This window comes from Dasypus novemcinctus, chromosome 30, assembly GCF_030445035.2.
Source record: "Dasypus novemcinctus isolate mDasNov1 chromosome 30, mDasNov1.1.hap2, whole genome shotgun sequence".
Taxonomy (NCBI): domain Eukaryota; kingdom Metazoa; phylum Chordata; class Mammalia; order Cingulata; family Dasypodidae; genus Dasypus; species Dasypus novemcinctus.
Genome location: NC_080702.1, coordinates 43,270,401 through 43,296,371, shown reverse-complemented (window position 1 = coordinate 43,296,371; position 25,971 = coordinate 43,270,401). Strand labels below are relative to the sequence as shown.

Genomic DNA, 25,971 nt, shown 5'->3' with positions numbered 1-25,971 from the left:
AAAAATGCACGGGTTTCAGTGAAGCGTTTTCTCCCACTCCAAGAGACTGGGCACCTTGGGGATTGTGTGCCCTCACCCACATCTGATCACCAATCGGTTCTGTCCTGATGATTCCAATAGACGTTGCATCCACCATGGTCCCTTTGTGTCTATTATTAATTGAAGCTAAATATAGAATAAGTTGTTATCAAGGTTCTCTACACATTAGGGTCACTTGGAACCTTTAAAAATCCTGTGACATCCTATGTCCCAACAGGAAACCTATTGAGCTCCTCACTCCTCATCCTCCTTCTCCAGGCCCCTGGCAATCTCCACCTTACTTTCTGTTCCTAAAGACATTTCATGCACATGAAGTCAGACCGTATGTGACTTTTTATATCCAGCTCCTTTCCCTGAGCAAAATGTTTTGAGGTTTGCCACATCGTAGCATGTACCAGAACTGCATTCCTTTTGATGGCCAAATAAAATTCCATTGCATGGGTATACAACATTTCATTTATCCATTCCTCCATGGATGGACTTTGGGGTTGTTGTATAGGGAATAAGAAAAGGCAAATCCAGAGAGACAGAATTTTTGTAGATGTGCGGTTCTGTGTGTATAAGAGGCGTAGGTGCAAAAGATGCACTTGAATGTGAAGTCTCTTCTGTGTAGCAAACAGATCATTGACTGGAAGGCAACCAGAGCACAAGGGGAGGGACAAGGGCCCTGGAATCAGACTTCTTGACTTGAGTCATGCAACCTCTTGGTGGCTCGGTTGCCCCTCTGTAAATAAGAGATACTATTACTCACCTGACTGGGGTGTTGGGAGTTGTTCCTATATCTAAAGCATTTAGTGAAATGTCTGGTGTTCAGGAAGCACTCTCTTTTACTTCCTGAACACCTCTGGAAGTCACTCTTTCCTCTCCAATATCGCTTCCTCTATTCTAGTGGAGATTGCCAACATCCACGACTGAGACGGCAGCTGGTTGTGTGATCTGAGCAAGCCTCTGCTTCCCTGGAACAGAAAAGGGTTGGTTCTCACCAGCCATTTGGTGGCTTGAAAGCTGATGAGGTGGAGGAAGGGAGAAGAAGATGGAGGAAGGAAGTGGCTGTGTATAGATAATGTCAATGGGGTATGCCAAATCTCCTGGGGAGGATTTGGCTTACATCACTGTGGGATGCAATGATTTAGTAGCAATGAATAATGGCTGGAAGAACGGAGCTATTATGAATGAAACATAGTGTGTAAACTCATGGAGTTAACAATTAGAATATAGGTCACCAGAAAATAGAAGGAGGATAGAGAATGGAAAGCTGAGGGTTAATCTGTGCAGAATTGGTAAAAACGTTGTTCATAAAGCTTTGGAAGTGAATAGAAATGGTGAAAGCATCTCATGGTGTTTGTAACTGGCAGAACTATTGTTATATGGGTATGACAGTGGTTGAAAGGGCAAGTCTAAGGTCGCATATATTACTAGAAGAAAAGATAAAAACTGTAACATGGGACTGTATAAGATAGTAAAATCTCAGGAAAAACATGAATATGGGTGATATTGTATATATGAAAGTTTTTACAAAATATATATACAAATATACTAGAAATAAGGAAAAAATAGCTATATATGGCAAGGGAAGTTTAGAGAGATTGAGAGGTGATGCGTTTTGTTTGTTCATTAATTATTATTCTTGGAATAATGAAAGTGCCCTAGGAATGATTGAAGTGCTGAATGCACAAATATGTGATTATACCAAATACCATCGGTTGTGTACTTTGGATGGATTTATGCTTTGTTAATATGTATCAATAAAATTGATTTGTTAGGATGTGGAATTTTTTCAAGTCAACATTCTTTATCTAAGTTCTTTATCTAACTTTATCCAAGTTCTTTATCTATCCTTTAAACTCATCGCTATATGCCATTCCCTAGTAAGGGACCATGACATTATATTGGGCTTCAAATTTCGGGGAGTTCTGGATCACAGAGTGTTTCAACAATGGCAATGGAGGGATACTGGTATGGGATACCAATGACAGGTGATATATGAATGACAGGGAGCTGTACAGAACATATGTCCAGGGTGCATGGTAATGTTTGGATATACTCATAGTGGCAACAATTAAAAACCACAGTAGGGGGGGTACTGGGTTCCTGGCCAGTGGTGCTCTGTCGTGGTCCCTAGGGGAGCAGCAACAGTCTCCCAGGTACAGTGGTGGGGACCGGGAGGGAGTGAGGGTTCAACAGTGAGCCCCTGATACTAATGACTATGCTTGTGAGCTGATAAACCCAAAATAATAACAAGGCCTAGAGCAACTTTGTGCCTGGGAATTTCCTTCTGTCAGCCTTCATGTTACTCAAATGTGGCCAGTCTCGAAGCCAAACTCAGCATGTAAATGCAATGCCTTCCCCCCAGCGTGGGACATGATACCCGGGGATGAGCCTCCCTGGCAACGAGGGACCACTATCAACTACCAACTGATGATGCAACTGGAAAATGACCTTATACGGAAGGTTCAATGCGGATCAGCAGAATATCCATGTCTACATAAAATACCATGACTTTAAAATGCTGTTTGACCTAAAGTAAGGGGGAAATGGAAAGGAGAAATGAGTTTATATGGCTACGAGTTTCTAAAAAAGAGTCTGGAGGCTGGCAGAAGGTTTGCCCTCATGCACAACTGAGCAGAGTCAGAGAGACAGATAAAGCAGATACAACCCCCAGATATTGGTTCCTTTGAGGGCTAAAGAGACCCATGGGAGTTATGGTCATGGCCGATGGAGTTAACTACCAGGGCAGATGGCCCCTCTTTGGAAATGGTGTTTATGTGTGATGAATCTGGACTCAGATGGGATCTCCCTTCATAAGACTTTCATGCTAATGTGCTGGAGGTGCAGTTAATGTTGGGGTTTAAGATATATTTAGGGGATTTGAATCTCTGGACTGACAATGTGATAGCCAGATCCTGAGCCTCAACAGACTCCAGCACCTACAATCTGATTTATTGGACTTACCACACTCAGCTAAGATGGAGGTGAAGAAGGACAACCACCACACCATGGAGCCTAGAGTGATTACAACTGAAAATGGGAGGATTGCATCCAGCATCCAGGTGGAATCTGACCCTCCTCTTGACATAAAGGTGCAATGGACACAACCAATCCAGTGTCCACATAGAAGAGGTGGCATTGGATTGGGAAAAGTGGACATAATGGACAAAGGGTATGGGGAAAGGCAGGAAGAGATGAGAGGTGGAGGCGTCTTCGGGACATGGAGCTGCCCTGGATGGTGCTTCAGAGGTAATCACCGGACATTGTAAATCCTCACAGGGCCTACATGATGGAATAGAGGAGAGTATGGGCCATGATGTGAACCAATGTATATGAGGTGCAGAGGTGCCCAAAGATGTACTTACCAAATCCAATGGATGTGTCAGGATGATGGGAACGAGTGTTGTTGGGGGGGGGGAGAGGGGGGGTGGGGGGGTGGGGTTGAATGGGACCTCACATATATATTTTTAATGTAATATTATTACAAAGTCAATAAAAAATAAAAAAAATTAAAAAAAAAAATAAAATTGATTTGTTAAAAAAAGAATTGAGCTGTTAATGAGGTACAAGATGAAGGCAAAAGAATAATTATAATGAGTTAGCACTGCAAATAAGCAGAAATTACAATTTTGGTTACTCTGGCAACAAAGAGTTGCGGACATGTTTTTGTGTTCTGGAAAGGGTGAAAAAAGAAATGGGTAGGTGAGTGTGATGAGTGTGCCGCAATGATGGAGGAGGTTGTTGGTGTGGGAGGAGTGGGGTGGGGGGTGGGGGTATATGGGTACCTCATAATTTTTAATGTAACTTTTTTGTGCGTGATGTATATATCTTCAAAAAATACAATTTACAAAAACGATGGGGTGGGGGGTGGGGGGTGGGGAGCGGGGTATATAGGAACCGCTTATGTTTTTTATGTTTTTAAAATGTTTTTTAATGTAATGTTCTTTGTGCTTTATTAACTTTAATAAAAAAAGTGTAAAAAAAAAAAAAAGAAATGGGTAGGAATGAGTGAGAAAGAACCCCAGGAAGAGCTCGAAAGAGCGCTTGGCTGGAAATTATTGCTGGAAAAGGAATTTCAATTGAATGGTTCTCCACAGAGAGATGGAGCTATCCCAGCTGCTGTTATTTACGTGTAACTGATAAGGCATCTAGACTCTCAGGGGCATCTGTTGGAACTTGAAGACATAAGTGGGTGTTTTTCCACAGTAGGGGGAATTTTTTAAGCAGGGCTTCCTTTCCTCCCCCTCCATTCTCCCTCCCTTCCTCCCTTGTGTCCGTCTTTCTTTCTTTCTTTCTTTCTTTCTTTCTTTCTTTCTTTCTTTCTTTCTTTCTTTCTTTCTTTCTTTCTTTCTTTCTTTCTTTCTTTCTCTTTCTTTCTTTCTCTTTCTTTCTTTCTCTTTCTTTCTTTCTTTCTTTTCTTTCTTTCTTCCTTTCTTTCCTTTCTTTTTTCTTTCTTTTTTATTTTCTTTCCTTCCTTCCCTTTTCTTCTCTCCCTCCTTTCTTTCTTTCCTTTTCTTCCCTTCTTTCCTCCTTCCTCTTTCTCTCTCTTCCCCTCTTTCTTCTCTATTTTCCCTCTTTCTCTCCCCTTTCTCAGTCCCCTCTTCCTTTCTACAGTTATTAAATGCCTACTATGTGTTATTCAAGGTGGATATAATGGAGAAAAGGTAGATACGGCCCATGTTCTCATGAACCTTACATTTACTGATTGCTAATAAGACAATCACACTGATGAATACATAAATGGAAGCTGGGATAAATACAAGGAGAGAAGGATGTTTTTTTAAGAGCCTAAAGAGACCCGACCAGTACTAAGGGAAGCAGAAAGACTCCCCGAGGAAGAGACATGCTTGAATGGGAATTGTGTGGGCAAAGGAGTGGGGTGGAGGGGGAATGAGAAAGTGAGTCACAGATAGAGATTTAGCACGAACAAAAGTCCTTGCATCTGGAATGTGGGAGTGAGAGGCAGGCTGGAGAGGAGCCAGTGGGTGGGTCGATGGGGGAGTGTCCAAAGTGAGAATAAAAAGAGTGTGGGACATGGAGCCTAGAGTGCCTACAACTGAAAGCAGGAGGATTGCATCCAGTATCCATGTGGAATCTAAGCCCCCTCTTGACATAGAGGTGCAACGGACACAACCAATCCAAGGTCCACAGAGAAAAGGTGGCATTGGATTGGGAAAAGTGGCCATGGTGGCTGATGGGTATGGGGAATGGCAGGAAGAGATGAGATGTGGAGGCGTTTTTGGGACTTGGAGTTGCCCTGGATGGTACTTCAGGGACAATCACCGGTCATTGTAAATCCTCCCAGGGCCCACTGGATGGAACGTGGGAGAGTATGGGCCATGATGTGGACCATTGACCATGAGGTGCAGAGATGCCCAGAGATGTACTTACCAAATGCAATGGATGTGTCATGATGATGGGAGTGAGTGTTGCTGGGGGGGGAGGGGTGAGGTGGGGGTGGTGGGGTTGAATGGGACCTCATATTTTTTGAATGTAATATTTTTACAAAATAAATAAAATTAAAAAAAAAAGAGTGTGGGAAAAAAAGAGATGGAGAGGGAGAGAGGAGGAGAAAGGGAGGGAGGAAGAGAAAAACAGAGAGGGAGGGAGGGAGAGAGAAGGAAAGAGGGGGCAAGAGAAAAAATGAGATAGAGAGAGAAGGAGAGGTGAGAGAAGGGAGAGAGAGAGAAGGAGGGAGGGAGGGAGAAAGAGAAGGTGAGAGAAATAGTGAGATAGTGAGATGGAGGGAGAGGGAGAGAGGAGAGAGGAGAAGGAGAGAGGAGAGAGGAGAGAGGGAGAGAGGGAGAGAGGGAGAAAGGGAGAGGGAGAGAGGGGGAGAGAGGAAGAGGGGGAGAGAGGGAGAGAAAAGCTGACCCTGGCAGGACTGTGGCAAGGATTTTGGCTTTTATATTAAAGCTATTCTTTTCTTCCAAATGGCAAGGAATTGAAACTCCCTATCTTGACCTCAAATCACTGCAAGTCAAAATTCAGAGAGACAAGGAGCTGCAAGATCCCTGGAACAAAACGCAAGAAGCCTTGCCTGACATCTAAGTCATCGGGCCGGGCATTTTTATGTCCCAGAGGGAGAGAATGTTTCTAGGAATCCGTTGATAAAGACTGGATACTAGAACATCGATCCTGATGGCGTAATAGCCCTCAGGTATACTGAAGAGTGCAGAATTCCCCACCAGTGATAGTAAGAGTCCTGACGAAGGCTGTGGTTTTCCAGCAGCGAGCTGTGCGAAGAACGCAGTAAAGACTGTGCAGACAGGGAGGGTGTTTTCCTTTGCTAAAGGCTGCCAATGCAATATAACCAGAAATGGGGTGACTTTTATAACAGGAATTTATTAGGGTGAAAGCTTGCAGTTCCGAGGCTGGGGAAAATACCCAAATCCAGGAGTCATCAGAGATTATTGCAGCTGAGGGCGATCAAGCCCGCGGCCAGCTCCTCTCTCCCCTCTGCTCTGGGCTTTGTCTCTTACAGCTCTTTCAGGCTCCATGGGCCTTGTGGCTTCAGCTTCTGTTGCTCTCAGCCTCTCGGGGTTTCTCTGTCTTTCTGTGGCTATAGGTGATCATGGAATCCTCTCTCACAGGGCAGGGTCAAATGGCAGCTCTGTGTTCCATTTATATAAGACTCCACAGGAAGTGAACTTGGTCCAATGGATAGAGCGTCCACCTGCCACATGGGAGGTCCGCGGTTCAAACCCCAGGCCTCCTTGACTCATGTGGAGCTGGCCCATGCGCAGTGCTGATGCGCGCAAGGAGTGCCGAGCCACGCAGGGGTGTCCCCAGCCTAGGGGAGCCCCATGCACAAGGAGTGCGCCCAATAAGGAGAGTCGCCCAGTGCGAATCAAAGTGCAGCCTGCCCAAGAAGGGTGCCGCACACACAGAGAGCTGACACAACAAGATGACGCAACAAAAAGAAACACAGATTCCCATGCTGCTGACAACAACAGAAGCAGACAAAGAAGAACACGCAGCAAATAGACACAGAGAACAGACAACTGGGGCGGGGGAGGGGAGGGGAGAGAAATAAATAAAATAAATAAATCTTTAAAAAAAATGAGACACAGATTCCTGGTGCTGCTGAAAAGAATAAAAGCGGACACAGGAGAACACACAGTGAAAGGACACAGAGAGCAGACAACTGGGGGGGGGGGTGGGGGGGGGGAAGGAGAGAGAAATAAATAAAAAATAAACTTAAAAAAAAAAAGACTCCAGTAGTAAAAAGATGAGGATCCACCCAAGGTCCCCTAATCTAACCAAAGGCCCTCAACCAAAGCAATCTAATCAAAGGTGATCTAATCAAAAGGTCCCTTAATTGAATCTACCCTAAAGGTCCCACATAAAGATATAAACACATGTGCTTTATCTTGAAGACTCAAGAGAGTATTTCTGTATCACACCTCCTTTTCCCGCTTCCTGCCTTCAGCAACTGCCATGGCCCCTGTCTCCATATCCATGATATAATTTCTTCCATTGCTAGAGTCACAATAACTCTATACTAGAATACCAGTAAGTCTGCTCTAGTCCATATTTTACTCCTCCATCCTGAGTTGTCTGAATGATATTGCAGGGACAGATGCAGGACATTATATATCCTGCCATAACCCACCGAGTGGCCTGGGAGATTGTAAAATACAATGTAAGCTATAATCCATGCTGTGTAGCCGTGCTCTAAAGTGTATTCATCAAATGCAATGACTGTACCACACTAATGAAAAAGTTGTTGATGTGGGAAGAGTGTGGGGGTGTGGGAAATGGGGCATATGGGAACACCCTATATTTTTTAAAGTAACATTTTGTGTCATCTATGTATCTTTTAAAATAAATAAAAGTATATTAAAAAAGAAAAAAAGAGAGTATTTCAGTTTTGACCTATGAAGGAGCTCTCCATCTCTTTGCTAAAGGAATCCCATCAGTTTTAAAAAAAAATTTTTATTATTTATTTATTTACTCGTCCGCCTGCCCGCCCCAGTTGTCTGTTCTGTGTCTATTTGCTGCATGTTTTTCTTTGTTTGCTTCTGTTGTTGTCAGCAGCATGGGAATCTGTGTTTCTTTTTGTTGCGTCATCTTGTTGTGTCAGCTCTCCATGTGCGCGGCCCCACTCCTGGGCAGGCTGCACTTTCTTTTGTGCTGGGTGGCTTTCGTTATGGGGTGCACTCCTTGCATGTGGGGCTCCCCTACACGGTGGACACCCCTGCGTGGCAGGGCATTCCTTGCGCGCATCAGCACTGTGCGTGGGCCAGCTCCACACGGGTCAAGGATGCTTGGGGTTTGAACCGTGGACCTCCCATGTGATAGACGGATGCCCTAACCACTGGGCCAAGTCCGCTTCCCCCCATCAGTTTTAAATACCAGCACTGCTTTTGTGAATTGATTTGACCTAAGATTTCACTATCTACTGTTCTTCGGTTCACAGATAATAAACAAGTGTTTGCTCCTCCTAAAAAAAAAAAAAGGTCCTGCAATGAAATAGGTTTACAGGCACAGGAATGGGTTAGCTTAAGAACATAATTTTCTAGGGTCCAAAATAGACTTAAATGAGGACAGAGGGAGTCCCAGATTAAAAAAGCATAAGGGAAAGAGTCATCTGGACCAGATCAAAACAGGAATCTGGGCAGCAAAATTGGGCCCAGCCTCATTCACCACCATCCTTAACCAATTTTTCAGCTCCTCAAATGCGCCTTATGCTTTTCCTCTGCCCCAGGACCTTTGCCCAGGTTGTTGTTCATGCTGAGAACATCTGGCCCCACTCTCCTTCTTAACTTGCCCAATTCCTGCTCATCTCCTAAATTTAACACACCGTTCATATCCCAGTCTTCTCCTTCAGAGGGCTTCCTGTGTGCCAGGCACTATTCAAAGCACGGTAGTGTACTATCTCATTTAATTCTCCTAGCCTGGTGGAGTAAAGAAGGGTTATGATGACAGTTCTGTATGTTGGGTGAAACTGAGTTTCAACAAGCGGTTAAACAACCTGTCTCTATTTTAGTTTCTTGTGGCTGCTACAATAAAGTATCACAAACTGGGTGGCTTAAACCAAGCGACATTTATTGTTTCAGAATCTGGGAGGGCAGAGAACTGAAATCAAAGTCTCAGTAAGGCTGTGCTCCCTCTGAAACCTGGAGGAGAGGAGCGTTTCTGGCTTCTTTCAGCTTCTTTTTAAATTTTTTAATGTTTAAATTTTTAAAATTTTTTATTCATTCATTCATTCATTCATTCATTTATTTATTTCTCTCCCCTTCCTCCCCACCCCAGTTGTCTGTTCTCTGTGTCTATTTTGCTGCGTCTTCACGTCTTCTTTTGTCCGCTTCTGTTGTCAGCAGCACGGGAATCTGTGTTTCTTTTTGTTGCGTCATCTTGCTGTGTCAGCTCTCCGTGTGTGCGGCGCCATTCCTGGGCAGGCTGCACTTTCTTTCGTGCTGGGCGGCTCCCCTTATGGGCATGGGCCAGCTGCGCAGGGTCAAGGAGGCCCGGGATTTGAACTGCGGACCTCCCATGTGGTAGAGGATGCCCTAACCACTGGGCCAAGTCCGCCGCCCTTTTTTTTTTTTAAGATTTATTTTATTTCTCTCCCCTTCCCCTCGTTGTCTGCTTCTGTGTCCATTTGCTGCGTGTTCTTCCGTGTCCTCTTGCATTCTTGTCATGCTGTGCTGGGAAACTGTGTCGCTTTTTGGTTGTTGTTGCACCATCTTGCTGCATCAGCTCTTTGTGTGGGTGGCGCCGTTCTTGGGCGGGCTGTGCTTTTGTATCGCGGGGTGGCTCTCCTTGCGGGGCGCACTCCTTGCGTGTGGGGCACCCCTGAGTGGCACGACTCTCTTTGCGTGTGGCAGCACTGTGTGTGGCTGGCTCACCACATGGGTCAGGAGGTCCTGGGTATAGAACCCTGGACCCTCCATATGGTAGGCGGATGCTCTATCAGTTGAGCCACAGCCACTTCCCTTCTTTCAGTTTCTGATGGTGATAAATACAATGTCCCTTGGCTTGAAGCTGCATCATTCCAATCTTTGCCTCTATTGTCACATGTCCTTCTCCCCTTGTCTGTGCCCCCCCAATTTCCCTTTCTTATAAAGATACTAGTCATATTGGCGAGAGCCCACCTTAACCAAGTTTGGTCTCATCTTAACTAATTCTACCTGCAAAGACCCTTTTTCCAAATAAGAGCCCACTACAGGTACCAGGGGGTAAGACTTCAAAATATCGTTTTCTGGGGGGACACAGTGGAACCCACAGTAGCCTCTAGACTAATAACTGGCAGCAGCAGGGTTTGAACCAATGGCTGATTCCAAGCTCTCCACCGCTTTCCTGAGGCATGGAGGAAAGAGGGGTGATGTTGGGGAATTACGCAGGGTCCGCTCATAGCAAAATGGGTCTGCTATTTCTAGGCCACCTCGTGGTCAGGGCTTACCGCAGAAAACAGGGACCCTTAAGCCCCATTTTAATCTCAGCAAACAGGGATGTGATGATGATTTGCAGGGACATGCCAATGGTTGAGTCAGTCATTGACCCAGGTGATGGGGAAGGTGGAAGCAGAGAGCTGCTTAATAGTCCGTGATTTTTTCTTCAGAGGTAGAGAGACAAAGGGAGGCCTGAACTTCTAACACAGGGTGGGAATCAAAAGGAACCGGGCTTTCTTTCTTTCCTCTGTTTGGCTTAGTATATTAGTCAGCCAAAGAGGTGCTGATGCAAAGTACCAGAAATCTGTTGGTTTTTATAAAGGGTATTTAGGGAAGTGGATTTGGCTCATCTGATAGAGCGTCCACCTATCACATGGGAGGTCCAGGGTTCAAACGCAGGGCCTCCTGGCTCGTGTGGTGAGCTGGCTCACACGCAATGCTGATGCGCACGAGGAGTGCCGTGCCATGCAGGGGTGTCCTCCACATAGGGGAGCCCCATGTGCAAAGGAGCATGCCCAGCAAGGAGAGCCACCCCTCGCGAAAAAAGTGCAGCCTGCCCTGAAGTGGTGCCGCCCACACGGAGAGCTGATGCAGTAAGATGATGCAACAAAAAGAGACACTGATTCCCAGTGTCACTGACAAGAATGCAAGCGGACAAAGAACACAGTGAATGGACACAGAGAGCAGACAATGGGAGGGGGAGAGAAATAAATAAAAAAATAAATCTAAAAAAAAAAAAAGATATTTATTTGGGGTAAAAGCTTACAGTTACAAGGCCCTAAAGAGTTCAACTCGAGGTACCATAAGAGGTATTTCCTCATCCAAGTCGGTTGCCAACGTGTTGAAGCAAGATGGTGGGCCTGTCTCTCCTTCTTTTTCTTAAGACTTCATGGGGGTAAGTGGACTTGCTCCAGTGGATAGGGCGTCCGTCTACCACATGGGAGGTCCGTGGTTCAAACCCTGGGCCTCCTTGACTTGTGCGGAGCTGTCCCATGAGCAGTGCTGATACGCACAAGGAGTGCCGTGCCACGCAGGAGTGTCCCCACGCAGGGGAACCCCATGTACAAGGATTGCGCCCCGTAAGGAGAGCCACCCAGCACCAAAGAAAGTTTAGCCTGCCCAGGGATGGTGCTGCACACACGGAGAGCTGACACAACAAGATGACGCAACAAAAAGAGACACAGATTCCTGTGCTGCTGACAACAACAGAAGCGGACAAAGAAAATCACGCAGCAAATAGACACAGAGAAGAGACAACTGGGGGGTGGGAGGGGAGAGAAATAAATAAAAATTGAAAAAAAGACTTCATGGGCTCAGCTTCTTCTGATTTCAGCTGTAGGCTGGCATAGGGTTTGTTTCTTTCTGGGCTTCCTCAGCTCAGCTGCTCTGTTCTCTTCAGCTGCAGACTATCAGGCAAATGGCTGATCTCTCTTGGGCCGCAGGATCAAAGTTCTCTCTTCTGCCTTGTCTATGGAGCTCTCTTTCCTCCTGTGCCTTCTATGTCTTCTTGAGTGCCCACTTATATCAGCCCACCAAGGGGGTGGGGACTTAACCTGAGTTACACCCTACTGATGTGGTCGAATTAAAGCCCTAATCTCTTTGTTTTTCCTGGCATTATGAACAGTAATTTAGTTCTCTTTTTAAAAACAATTTTAAAGATACATCGATCACACAAAATGTTACATTGAAAAACATAAGAGGTTCCCATATACCCCACTCCCCCCACCACTCCTCCCACTCCAACATCCTCTTTCACCATTGTGGCACATTCATTGCATTTGGTGAATACCCCCTGGAACACTGCTACACCACAGGGACTATAGTTTATATTGTAGTTCACACTCCCCCTCCAGTCCATCCAGTGGGTTATGGCAGGATACATAATGTCCTGCCTCTGTCCCTGCAATATCACTGAGGACAACTCCAAGTCCCGAAAATGCCCCCACATCACACCTCTTCTTCCTTCTCCCTGCCCTCAGGAACTCCCGTGGCCACTGTCTCCACATCAATGATAGTTCTATAGTACACCAGTAAGTCCACTCTAATCCATATTTTATTCCTCCATCCTGTGGACCCTGGGATGGCAATGTCCACTCCACCTCTAAATCGAGAGGGGGCTTAGATCCCACATGGTTGATGGATGGGATTCTCCTGCTTGCAGCTGTAGACACTCCCTGTTAGCTGACCTGGGGAAGTCCAACTGGAGAATAGGAGTTGCAGCTCTGCTGAGGTTCAAGGCTCAGCTGGCACATGGGCAGTCCAGAGATTCAAGTCTCCTGAGTATATATCATCTCTAGCGCCAGCCGCAGTTACAGTAAAAATGACAGAAGAGGCATGTGCAGAGAGGTCACATCTGAGTCCAACTCCATCACAATCAGGAGCACAAATTCCAAAGTAGGGCCCACTGGCAAGGCACTGAACTCCAGAGCCATCTCCCACGATCATAGGACCTGGGTGTCTCTGTAGCTCTCAGGAGTACCACTGCCTGGGGTTGTATTTACTTTGGCTGCCTTTGCAAAGCCCCAATCTTAACGTAATTTAATCAAAGACATTTCACCTGAGTCTAATACAATCAAAGGGCATCATGCCCAGAAGAACAGACCAGTTTACAAACATAATCTCTCTTTTTGGAATTCATAAGTAATATCAAACTACCACACTTAGTTTAACTGTTATAACAGCGGCTTAAGAAATCTCCTCTCATTTTTTCTTTTTATGTAATAATACCGATATATGGCTCCAGAATTAGAGTGGAAGCTGAGCAACCATCAGTGATGGAGCTTCTGCCTACCATTTGGGAGGAGCCGGGTTCAATCTCTGGCACCTCCTGGTGAAAAAGAAGAAGAGAAAGCATGCCTGCACAGTGAGCCAGTGCCCGTACGAGTCCCAGCACAGTGAGCCAGTGCCTTTGTGAGTGAGTCACGCAGCAAGATGATGAGGCATCAGAAGAGAGACAAGGGGGGAGTCAAGGTGAAGCACAGCAGAAACCAGGAACTGAGGTGGCACAATTGACAGGGAACCTCTCTCCCCATCAGAGGTCCCCAGGATAGAATTTTGTTGAATCCTAGAGGAGAAAAAAATGAGAAAAGAAGACAACACAGACAGCAAAAACAGCAGGGCAGGAGGAGGGGAAGCGGTGGGGGCAGGAATAAATAAATAAATCTTAAAAGAAAAAACAAAACAAAAAAGAAAACAGTGGGTTTGGGGCATTTATACCCCATTGTCTGCACTGTATTGTGTCCATTAGACTGATCGGCTCTGCCAAAATGATAATATTCAAAAGGGTCTATGTGCCCTTAGCCTCAGGAGGCAGGGGCCGCATCTCATTTGGTCCTTGCTGTATCCCAGCCCCTAACATGGCCTCGGCATAGAACAATTTCTCTGGAGATATCTGTGGCTGGAATGGGCACCCCTTATTCCATGCCATGTGCCCTGGGATCTCCCAGTGGTGAGCAGATAACAGTAACATGTCAGTGTGAGCAGTTGCATGCTGGGAAGGTGTTGGAGAGCCTATCAGGAATGCAGAGGGAGGAACCAGATTAGGCCTGGATGGGAGATGCAGTCTGGGAGGCTTCCTGTAGGCAGCCACTCCAGAGGTGCCTGGTTTTGGACGATGTTGACTGCACTCACTCAATTTGTGCACGTGAGCTGTCCTCACGGCTGCATTCTTAGCAGCTGGCACAGAGCGTGGCACTTTGTGGGGGCTCGGTAAGTGGTGGACAAGGCATACCATGGATTTTGATGGAGCAGAGGGGTTTCCCCTGCTTCCAAGAAGTAAACGGAGAAGAGGGCCATGGGAAGCAGGGTGTACTCAATCCCACCTCCCCACCCATGTTGTCTGGGGTCCGGGAGAATAAACAGCCCCTCCTGGAGAGTGTTGCAGGGGTCTTTGTGATGTGGCTGGGGGAGGGGTGTCACTAGGGGCAGAAGTGGAGGGAATCAACTTTCATTGAAGAGGTTGAGGACAGAGGGGAGTTTTGAGGATTTCCATTTGGAGTAAAGGCTTTAGAGTCTGAGATTAAAATTCTAGCTCTGCTACTTTCTAGCTGCATGATTGCGGGCAGGTTGTGTAATCTAACTGCCTCCATTCCCCCAAGGGTCAAATGGGAATGTCTGTGATAATGAAAACAGCTGTCTCTGGGATCCTGCTGAGATGTGCATAAATGCAACCCCTCTGATGACCTCCTGGCTCATCTTAAAGTCTCTTAGCCATATAAACGCATTGGTCTTTATCTCCCCCTTTAATTCAAGGTCTTTTTATAGTTGCATCACCATCAAGTGCTTGGTAGTAATCCCTCAGCACCAGGGATGCTCATCCCGGAGAGTCATGTCCCATGATGGGGGGAAGGAAATGCATTTACATGCTGAGTTTGGCTTAGAGAGTGGCCACATTTGAGCAACATGGAGGCTCTCAGGAGATAACTCTTAGGCACCCTGCAGCTCTAGGCCTAGGTGAAATTTCAAACACACAGGCTCATAAGCATAGGGACAGTGTACACTACAATGTAAATGCTAATCCATGCGGTGTAGCAGGGCTCCAAAATGTATTCACCAAATGCAATGAATGTGCCACACTGATGAAAGAGGTGGTTAATGTGGGAGGAGTGGGGGTGGGTGGGGAGTGCGGTATATGGGAAGCTCTTATATTTTTTAAATATAACATTTTATGTGATCTACATATCTTAAAAAAAAAGACAACGAAAAATTTGCTAAAAAAGAGAAGAATTAAAAAAGAAACACCCACCGAAACCAAAATACCACAGCTAAAGTGCATGGAGGACATACCACACGCAGACTCCGTCCCACAGGTTTTATCTGTATGAGCTCACGCATCCTCACAACTCTTTGGAGTGGGTGCTGTAATTGTCACCATTTGACAGGTGGGGAGACTGAGGCTAGAGAGGGCCGGTGACTTGCCCAAGGCCATACAGCTTGAGAGTGGGAGAGCCTGGATTTGAATCTGACGCCCAAATCCATCCTGTTAAGTTCGTCTACATCGCCCATAACGGCTTATCGGGCAAGAGATTGACACACAGTAGGTGCTCAATAAAAGCTAATTATTGTTATTTTGAATATTAATTCTGCTAGAGGGAGCTAGCAGGGAGATGGGGCCAGGGGAGAGGAAGAGCTGGGCTGGCGCTGATCCCCCCCTCACGCCCCAGTGCGCGCGGGGGCCTGCCGGATGGGGCAGGGGCGCGCGCCTGTCACTTGGGGGCGTCTGGGGACTGGCTGCGCGGCGGCGTGCGCGGGTCCCAGTCGTGGACCTGGTGCTGAGCCTGCTCGTAACAGACGTGCGGGTGGCGCTGGCGGAGGCGCAGGCGCACCACGTTGAAATCCACGTCGTGCCCGAGCTTCTTGCAGTGCAGGCTCCAGGCGAGGTGCTTGCGCGAGGAAAGCAGCTGGTTCAGATTCTTCTCCACGTGCGAGATGTGGCGCTGCAGCAGGTCGGTGCCCTGGAGAGGGGGCGGGAGAGCTGGGACGGAGGGCGGGGCGCTACCTGGGGTGATCGGACACGCCCGTGCCAGGTGTGCTGGAAAACAGAACCCGCGTCCGTGCGGGGCTGAGGGCGGGGCTGCCCTGCGAGGGTGGGATGGGGAAGCGCCTCCGGGCCAGGTGGGCGTGAAGGAAGAGCCTCTTTTAGGGCTGGGCCGAGAGGGTGAGCCAGGTGTGTGTGGTGAAGGGTCAAGTGGAGAAGGGGCTGAAGGAGAGGCAGATGTGGTAAAGGGGGTCTTACCTGGACCAGGTGTGCATGAGCCCTGCCAGATTGGGGCCGTACATGGAAAGGGCGGGTAGGGGCGGTGGGGGGGGACCCGGAAGGGCGTACCTGGGCGAGGCGCATGGCCTCCGGGAGCTGGGTGCCCACGTGTCTCTGGTACACTCGAACCAGGGGTCTATCCAGCTTCTCTCGAGTCTCCAGGTGCTTTTTCGACAGGGGGCCCTAGTGGAGGGAGGCGCGCGGGGCGGTGAGGCCCAGCCCACCTGGGCACACGCCCTTTCCTCCACGCGCGCTGACTCTTCCCCCAAGCCGCACCTTGATGAGGCCACGGGTGACGTACATCTCTTGGTTGAATTTCATGCACCGGTGGATAGTTCCCCTCATCAGACCTAAAGTCATGTTCATTCTTTCCTGTGCGGAGGGCGAAGGGCGATCACGTGGGCGCCACGGCCCCACTGCTGCTCCCTCCCTCTCCGGCCTCGGTCTTACTCCCACGGTCGCCCGCAGCCCCCGTCTCTGAGCCGCGCCCGCCCACCACCTTCAGCTCTGTGGTCTCGCGCATCTTCTGCGCCAGCGAGGCGCACACGCGGTCGCTCACGAGCTCTTGCTGCTCCCGGATGTCCGCCTCGTTCTTGGCCAAATCCACCAAAGCGTCGTTGGACTCGCCCAGCAGCCGCTTGGCTTCGTCCAGCGCCGAGGCGCACTCTGCGGGCGAGCGGGGCGCGCGCGTGGGGCGCCGGGTCCTCCTTCCCCGGCCCTTGGCTTTGCTGCGGACCCCTTCGCCCTCCCCGCGTTTCTATTAGCAGGTGGCGGTGGGCCCTGGGGGTCGGAGGAGGAGGAGGAGGAAGCCCAGGGGAGGGGGAGGAACCTTTTTGGTTAGTTTTCTTAGAAGCAGAGCCTGGGACGCGGATACTTGTTCCAGCCAGCGATGGAGAGAGTGGGAAGGAAGATTGCACAGGTGGGTGGTGGGGAGCCAAGCGAGAGCGTGGGTTGTGCTGGAGACTGGCCTTCCCATTTGGTCGCCGGTAAGTCCCCAGGGAAGGGGGCAGGGGTGGATCAAGGCGTCTGGGTGGGCACAACAGCCCCCTGTGTAGTGGTGCCCCTTCGGGTGGCGCCTACCTGGGGTGTAGGAGCCCACGGGGTCTGGAGGCGGCGTTTTGTGGCCCTGCGTGCGCGGGGTCGGAGGGCGGGAGAGATCCACCCACGAGTGGCGGCCGGCCTGCTCCAGGACCTTGTCCAGCGGCTGGTTCATGAGTTCCACCGCCTGGAGCCTCTCCTTACAGCAGAGGACCAGGTTGTCCCGGCAGGTGGCCAGGGCCTGGGGAGGGCGGAGGGAGGAGGAGGAGGAGTCGGGGGAGAAGGCAGGTAGGGAGGCGGGGGGGAAGTGGCTGCAAGCGCTTTCTCGGCAGGGGGCTTGAGGCTTAGCCCAGGCCAAGCCTTTCTGCCTCCAGACACACCCCCTTCCCTTCCGCTCCGGTTGCTGGAAGAGACGAGCCAAGTCTAAGCCCAGCGCTCCTAGCCTCAAAAGCTCTATAGTAGAATCCCAGCAAATTCACTCTAATCCACCGAAAACACTGTAGCACTGGTGTGGAGAAAGTGGCTGTGGTAGTTGCTGCCGACAGGGAGAGGGAAGAAGAGATGAGATGTGGGACTTGGAATTGTCCTGAATGATATTGCAGGGTCAGATGCTGGACGTTATATATCCTGCCATAAATCACTGCATGGACTGGGGAAGAGTGTCAACTACAAGGTAAACTACAATCCACGTGGTGCAGCAGGGTTCCAAAATGTATTCGCCAAATGCAACGAATGTGCCACACTGATGAAAGAGGTTGTCGATGTGGGAGGAGTGGGAGTATGGGGTGTGGGGTTATGTGGGAACCTCTTATATTTTTTAATGTATTTTGTTTTGTGATCTATGTATCTTTAAAAAAAGGACAATTTAATAAAAAATGAAAAATGAAAAAAATTTTAAAAAGCTCAGCGCTCCTTCATCCTCTCTCCCCCAGGCTTTGGTCACCCCTTGGTGGTGGAGGGCGGCAGGGGCTATTGGCAGCCTGGGTGTCAGCTGCCTGGACTCTTTGCCCTGGTTCTGCTCTGCTACGGCCAGAAAGTCCTCCTTCCTCAGTTTACCTGTCTGTAAAATGGGGCGTAAGCACTGCCTACACCTATATCTCCATCCTCTGGTGTCGTTGCCCCCGCTCCTCAATTGCATTCAAGGACTACCCCCCACTCCAAATCCCTCACTTTTAGAGACCCTCTCGATCCTACGTCCTCCACTCTAAAATGAAGTATACTGCATTCCTTTGATACTTGCAATTATTTGAAAATTCTGTCAAAACAATCTACAGAGACAGAAGGCAGATGACTGGTTCCAGGACCTGGCAGAGGGAGAGTGACTGCTTAATGGGTATGGGGTCTCCTTTGGGGCTGATGAAAATGAATCTTGGAGCTGGGTAGAGCTGGTGGCTACACAACAGTGTGAGTGTACCAAGTGCCCCTGAATTGTTCACTTTAAAACTGTGAATTTTATGTTAAAACGAACAATTTTACTTTAATGGGAAAGGATTTTTGCATACGTATTGACCCATGCAAGCATCACTCCATCAAGATAGAGAATATTTCCAACATTCCAGAAATCTCCCTGGTGCCCCATCAGCATCTCAAAAGTGACCAGTCAACTAATTTCTAGATTAGGCTGTCCTGTTTTTTTTTTTTTTTAAGTGGTGGGTAAACTACAGCTTATGACTGATTGCCTTTTTTTAAAAATTATTTTAATTTTTAAAGGAGCTTTAGATTCCATATATGTTACATAAACGGTGTAAGAGATTCCCACATGCCTCCCTCCCTCCCTCTCCCACACCAACACCATCCCTCATTAGTGGGGTACATTTGTTACGATTGATGAATGCATATTGAAGCATTGCTATTAACTACGTATTATGGTTTACATTATAGTTTACACTCTGTCCTGCACAATTTTGTAGGTAATGACAAAAATGCACAATGGCCCGTATCCATCACTGTAATCTGACTGCCAGTTTTCGGAAATAAAGTTTATTGCAATTTAGCCTCCTTGTCTCTGGCCAATAGCTAAGTTGGGTAGTTGTGACAGAGACTGAAGAGCTTGCAAAACTGACAATACTTATCCTCTGGCCCTTTGAGAAAAGGTTTGCTGAACTGAGAACTTCATATAAGAGGAATCCTACAGGTTGGACTCAGTGTCCAGCTTCTTTCACTAAACATATCTTTGAGATTCATCCAGGTGGCTAATGATGGATTTAAAATGTCTTTCGTTCATTACTTCAAAAATTCATAAAGAAAGCACATGAGATGGTTATATGTTTCAGATGTTAAATATGCCCCATGGCAACCACAAAGAAAATATCAGGAATATGCGAACTCAGAGACAGAAGTTAAAGTACAGGATCCCAGGGGCAGGGGTCAGGAAGCATGGGCAGTTAATGCACAGCAGTTGTAGGGTTTCTGTTTGGGAAGATGAGAAACTTTTAGCAATGGGTGGTGGTGAGGGTACCACAATATAGTGAATGAGATTAATTCCATCGAATGCTATGCTTGAAAGTTTATGTTGTATATAAGTTCTGCAATTAAAAAAAGAGAAAGCAACTAAAGAAACAATGAAAATTAAATGCAATACATGATCCTGGATGGGATTTGACAAGGGAAGAGAAAAGGCTCGAAAGGACATTATTGATACACATGAAAAAATTGGAATAGAGACTGCGAGCTTTATATTAATGTGAAATTTCCTGAATTTGTACTTAGATAGCTACATAAGTGGATGTGCTTGTTCTTTGGAAATGGACATAGCAGTATTAATTGTTCAAGGAGCATGCTATATACAACCTACACTCAAGTTCAGAAAATGGGTTATAAATAAATAGGTGGGTAGACAAAATGATATGGCAAATGAAGCAAAATGTTAAAATTGGTGGGTCTGGGTATTTTGGGGAGATAGGGGCATGTTGGAGGTCTCTGTGTGGGGTTTGTTATTATTTTCAAAACTATCTTGTAAGTTTGAAAGTATTTTTAAAAAATGAGGCGGTACCAGGGATTGAACCCAAGATCTCGTACATGGGAAGCAGGCACTCAGACCACTGAGCTATATCCATTCCTGAAAGGATTTAAATTTAAAATAAAAATGCATCAAGCTCCTACTATGTGCTATTGCCCAGTGAAAGGAATTCAGTGGTGAATAAAACAGATCCCCTTCCTGCCTCAAGGAAGTGATAGAGTTAGGATGTGCAGGCAATTTTGGCTAGTGAGAGAATCAGAGAAATTAGGCATTAGCCGGAGAGGCACCTTGGATCAAGAGAGATTTTGTTGTGATTCACTGGTGAGGAGGATCCAGTAGAGAAGGAAACATTGTTGATGCAGAAGATGCACTGGAGATGGGCAGAAGGAGTTGGGTTTTAAAGTAACAAAGGACAGCCCAAATGGGCCATGCCCTGTGCAGCCATTGAGTAGATGGGAGGTAGACAGGATTATAGGATTGACAGAGGAAAAATGAGGGTGGCTCCTTTTGGTGGCTTCCATGTGTTGAGATCATTCATTGAGCATGATGGAGGAGTAGAGAGTTGGAGAGACTTGAGGGAAAAGAGAAGGTATAAAATAACTTGGGCAATGGGACCTCGAGCCTTCCAGAGACACGTAGATCCTTGGGAAACTGAGGACTGAGTTTGTGATTTTTAGTTGAAACAATCTGCTTGTTGAATAGCAGTTTTTTCCAGCAACATCTACCACAGACCCACTCCACTGGGCAGCCTCGGTTTCTATTTCCATCTGTCTTTTCCCACCTCCCTGCTTCCCTTTCTCTTTCAAGTGCCTTCCTCCTGGGTCTACTCTCAGAGCCTTTTTCTTGTCTGTTTCAGACTTCCTGTAAGGATTTGTCAGTAGCTACCAGACATAAAGGAATATAGCTGTGGCCTGGCGCTGCAGTGCGTGAGCACAAAGGAAATTCAGTGCCATGGACAGCTGAGCAGGTGCCAAGGTTCCCTGCTCCCTGACCTTCGCCATGACCTTCCACTGCATGTCTTCAGAATGAACTCTCCATGTGAGCTCAAGGTCAGGTCTGTCCTGTTCATTGACCCAATGCCAAGTATGTGCCTTGGACACCAGGGTGCAGGGTTAATATTTGTCAAATAGATCAGCCAAGAAGCATGCACAGGTGAGCTAACCCAAAATCTTGCTGCTATGGGTTGACTTATGTCCTCCCCCAAATATATTACGTCCTAACCCCCAGTTCTGTGAATGTGCCCCTTATTTGTTGGGCACACAGGGAAGAAGGGCATGTGACAACTGAGGCAGAGATTGAAGTGATGGAGCTACAAGCCAGAGAATGCCAACAGTTATGGGAAACCACCAGATACTACTTCTGGTCTCCAGAACTGGGAGATAATAAATTTCTGTTGCTTTACTCCAGGAGTTTGTGGTACTTTGTAGCAGCAGCCTTTGATACGATACACTTGCTGCTTTTACATCTCCATTAAGTGCTGGGATAAAGAAATCTTGTTGCAAGAGCTAAGATCTCATCCATCTCTGGTTGGAGCATACATTACGGTGCAAAGTGCTGGATTCGAGACACCCCGGCTGAAACTTTAGCCCCGCCACTGGTTAGCTTTGTGTCTTGAGTGAGGCTGCCTCTCTCCGAGCCTCAGTTTCCCTCTCTCTTATAAGGCGATCGTAATTTCTATTTCACGGGAGTCTTTTAAAGAATTGACTCAATGACTGCACAGGACCTTACCCACAGTGGACGTTCATGGCCAGTTTAAGGCCCATCTCTCAGACCCTCAGCTCTTCCACGTCACGAAGTGGAAATATGGTCAGCGTGGGTCAGTGTGGTTGGGATTTGCGAGGGATTTGCTTTTGCTACAGTCCCCAAGGTCAGACCGGCCTTGCCCGCTGGGCCCCCAGCCTCCTAACTTTGACCCCAGATCCAACCTTGAGCAGGGCTTCTGATTTTTCCATATCATTCTCCATCGTCCTTTTCATGGCCTTTAGCTCCTCTTTCTCCCATGTGAGCATACTGTCAGCTTTGTCCGGGACCTAGGTCAATGAGGAGAGAGTCTCTTTCACCTCTGGGAGCACTGGGGGAAGATATTTCTCCCCCCCGGAGCAGTACAGTATAGCCCAATCTCATGAACTCTGTATTTGGACAATGGAGTTGGGGGCATTCTCACGCCCTATGGGATTTTCCTTGAGAAAATTTTACTCTTCTAGGGGGCTCTCACTGGGAAGGGGGGTGGTCTTAGCCTCTGGGGAAGTGGGGCTGGGGGCTTCTCCCTCCGTCAGGTAGGAGCCTAGTGGGCTGGGATGGAGGTGACTCACCTTGGGGGAAGAACGGTCTCATTCTCTGGAGCTGGGGACCCTTTCCTCAAAGATGGCCCCTTCTCCTGGCTAGAGGTGGAGATGTTTCATCATAGGGATGGGGTTTGCTTTTTGGGGGTCTTATTGTTTGGATATGGGGGCTAGGAGTTTCACCCCATGGGTGGGGTCTCATCTCTCCCCAGGGAGGCTGAAAGGGTCTCACCTTTTTGGGGTGGTGGTGGTGGTGGGGGGTAGGATTTCCTAGGGGTCCCATTCTTTCTCCCTGGCCAGGGGGTTAACTCTTGGGTGTGGGGGGTTGGGAGTCTGGGGTCTGTAGACAGGATCTCTTCTCTCGAGATGAAGCCTGAGGATGGGTTCTCACTCCTTGAAGCCAGGGGGTGGCTCCATCTTTTTTCGCATTTTGGGGACAGTTTTACCCGGGTTGGGTATCACCTGCACTTCTCACCGGGTCTGAGTGGGAGACCCCTGGGAGATCTAGCTCTCTAAACCTGGGGACCAGGTGGGGGAATTTACTTTCTGGGGTGGGCGGTTCAGGTTTTACTCCTTGGGAAGAGTTTCTTCCAGACTGGATCCCTGTCTGGGCACCTCATCCCGGGGTGACCTCATTTTCCTGTCCCCTTTGTGTTCTCCAGTTGGGGATGGGGGGGTGGATATTCACTATGGGAGAGCGTTTTCCCCAGGCTGAGTCCCCGGAGCCCAGGCCTCCCTTTCCGCGGCTGGGCTGGGGTGGGGGTCTCACCTTCTCCGACTTGGGCCGGTAGCCCCGCAGCTTGACGCTCTGGTGGTTGATGAGCAGGCCCTTGCGCACTTCGCTGAGCCTGTGGTCGGTGGCCTCGCGCTGGCGCAGCAGCAGCCGGAGCTGCCCATTGATCTGGTGCTGCGCGCGGCCGAGGCGGGCGGCGGCGAGGCGCGCCCCGCGCGCGTGCGCTTGCGCCACCTCGGCGGTCTGCATGGCCCGCGCGTCGCGGTGCGGGGGCAGCGGCAGGCGGGCGCGCCACGCGGGCGGCTTCATCCTGGTCTTCCAGAGCGTGACGCCCTCGCCGGGCGGCGGCTGCTCCAGCGTGCCGCCGCCTTTGAGCATCTCCACGCGGAAGCGCCACGGGTCGATGGAGGCGGCGCGGCAGAGGTGGTGCGCCACAGTCGGGTCCCGCACGCTGTCCTTGGGTTGCCACATGGTCACCGCCTCCTGGCCGCAGCGGTCGGTCAGCAGGTGCGCCCTCCGCGTCGTGGCCAGGGCCTCCTGGCGCCATGCCGGAGCTCCCACGCGCGTGTCTTGGCCGCGCTCGGCCTGGGGTGCCACCGCGGGCATGGTCCCTGCCTGGTATCCCGGCAACCAGCCGCGACTCCTTCTTGGCCTACAGAGTATGTGGAATTCAGAGCACCCACTTCCATGGTGACGAGGGCAACAACGCAGACGCGGGGGCGCGTTCCAGAGGTGGGGGAGGGAGAGGAAAGGATGACGTGGATGTAGAGTGGCGGTGGATGGAGTCTTCGCTTTTGAGCGCTGCAGATGTGCCTTTGAGTCCTGGCTCCTGGAGAGAGCCAACTTCATCTAACGGTGACTGTTTCTGCTGCTTATTTTTATTTTAAACTTTTAGACTTACAGGACAGTTGCAAAAATAACAGAACGGTAATAAAAAATAATAAAAATAATAACAGAGAACTGCAGCACACATCCTTCCCCAGATACTAGCAGATCCACCATTTTTAACTTTTTGCTGCATTTATGCTATCATTCTCCCTCTTTATCTATCCATCCAATAATTCATTTATCAACCTCCTCATCTATATTTATCTATCTATCCACCTATCTATCTATCTTTGCCTACCTGTCATCCATTCATTCATCCATCCACCCACCCACATCTATCTATCTATCTCTATCTATCTATCTATCTATCTATCTATCTATCTATCTATCTATCTATCTATCTAATCATCTATCCATCCATCATCATAATCATCATCTCTATCTACCTACCCATCCATCCATCCATCCATCCATCCATCCATCCACCCATCCACCCACTCTCTCCACCTCCCACACTTTCGCACATCAACAACCTCCCTCATTAGTGTGGTACATTTGTTACGATAGATGAACACATATTTGAATCATTGCTGCTAACTATGGATTACAGTTTACATTATAGTTTGCACTCTGTCCTGTGCAATTTTCTAGGTTAGGACAAAATATACACTGGGCTGTATCCATCATGGCGATGTCATGCAGGACAATTCCAATGTCCCGAAAATGCCCCCATGTTACACCTGTTCTTCCCTCTCCTATCCCTCAGAACCTCATTGATATTTATATCAATGATAAGAGGGAAACAGACTTGACCCAGTGGTTAGGGCGACCGTCTACCACATGGGAGGTCCGCGGTTCAAACCCCGGGCCTCCTTGACCAGTGTGGAGCTGGCCCATGCGCAGTGCTGATGCGCACAAGGAGTGCCCTGCCACGCAGGGGTGTCCCCGCGTAGGGGAGCCCCACGTGCAAGGAGTGCGCCCCGTAAGGAGAGCCGCCCAGCACGAAAGAAAGTGCAGCCTGCCCAGGAATGGCGCCGCCCACACCTCCCGTGGGGCTGACAACAACAGAAGCAGACAAAGAAACAAGACACAGCAAATAGACACAGAGAACAGACAACCAGGGGAGGGGGGTGAATTAAATAAATAAATAAATCTTTAAAAAAAAAAGATGAGTTCTTCCATTTGCTAGAATAAAAGTCTATGGAAGAATAATAATAAGTCTACTTTAGTCCATTGTTCATTCCCCGATTTTGTGGATTTTGGAATGGTGATGCCCACTCTGCTTCTAACTGAGAGGGGGCTTAGATCCCATGGGGCTGACGGATGGAACTATCTTGCTTGCAGTTGCAGACACTCTCTGTTCCTTGGAATGGACGTTGTCCATGATCAGAAAATCTTATTTGGATGAGGCCAAGCTGAATTGGGAGACCTTTAATACTTATGACTGGAGACCTTCTAAGCAAGGCAAATGCAGATACAGACAGTCAGTCAAATCCAGAAATCAGAGGAAGCCAGAGAAGGAGAGGTTGCCGTGTGATGGAGGCAGAGATGTTAGCCAAGAAACCCCAAGGATTGTGGTGAGCCAGAACTGGAATGCTACAGACTCTGGCTGGGAGAAAGCATGGCCTGTCAGAACCCTGATGCTGGACTTCGTTTCCAAATCGGTGAGCCCCAGTAAATTACCGTTTAAGCTAAACAGTGTGTAGTGTTTATAATAGCAGCCGTGACAAACCAAGACATCTGGTCTCCCTGCCTCTTTTCACCTTGCCTCCTCAAATCCATTCTCCACACCCCACCCAGAAGGGTGTTTTAGAAGTTAATCTAGAGCATTTAACTTCCTTAATTAAAACCCTTCAGTGAATCCCATTGCGCTTATGAGAAAATCTAAACACTTTACTCATAAGGTTTTGCATGATCTGATTTTTCTCCTTCTATGACTAACTCATTTTCTA

The 25,971-nt window shown here is 48.2% G+C and overlaps 1 protein-coding gene across 2 annotated transcripts; it reads right to left on the bottom strand.

The window, feature by feature from the left end:
• Nucleotides 1–12,459: 12,459 nt before the first annotated feature.
• On the bottom strand, nucleotides 12,460–23,889 carry TEKTL1 (tektin like 1). Of its 2 annotated transcripts, XM_071212773.1 has the most exons (8): nucleotides 23,228–23,889; nucleotides 22,102–22,206; nucleotides 17,260–17,458; nucleotides 16,679–16,845; nucleotides 16,456–16,551; nucleotides 16,249–16,362; nucleotides 15,689–15,877; nucleotides 12,460–13,488 (listed from the first exon to the last, which is right to left on the bottom strand). In XM_071212773.1, the coding sequence occupies exons 1-8, from the start codon at nucleotides 23,795–23,797 to the stop codon at nucleotides 13,456–13,458; spliced, it is 1,473 nt and encodes a 490-aa protein (XP_071068874.1). In that variant the 5' UTR covers nucleotides 23,798–23,889; the 3' UTR covers nucleotides 12,460–13,455. The 2 variants fall into 2 exon arrangements, with proteins under 2 accessions (XP_071068874.1, XP_058146262.1); XM_058290279.2 differs by lacking the exon at nucleotides 12,460–13,488 and having other exon boundaries at nucleotides 15,465–15,877; nucleotides 23,228–23,877.
• Between the last annotated feature and the right edge of the window lie 2,082 nt (nucleotides 23,890–25,971).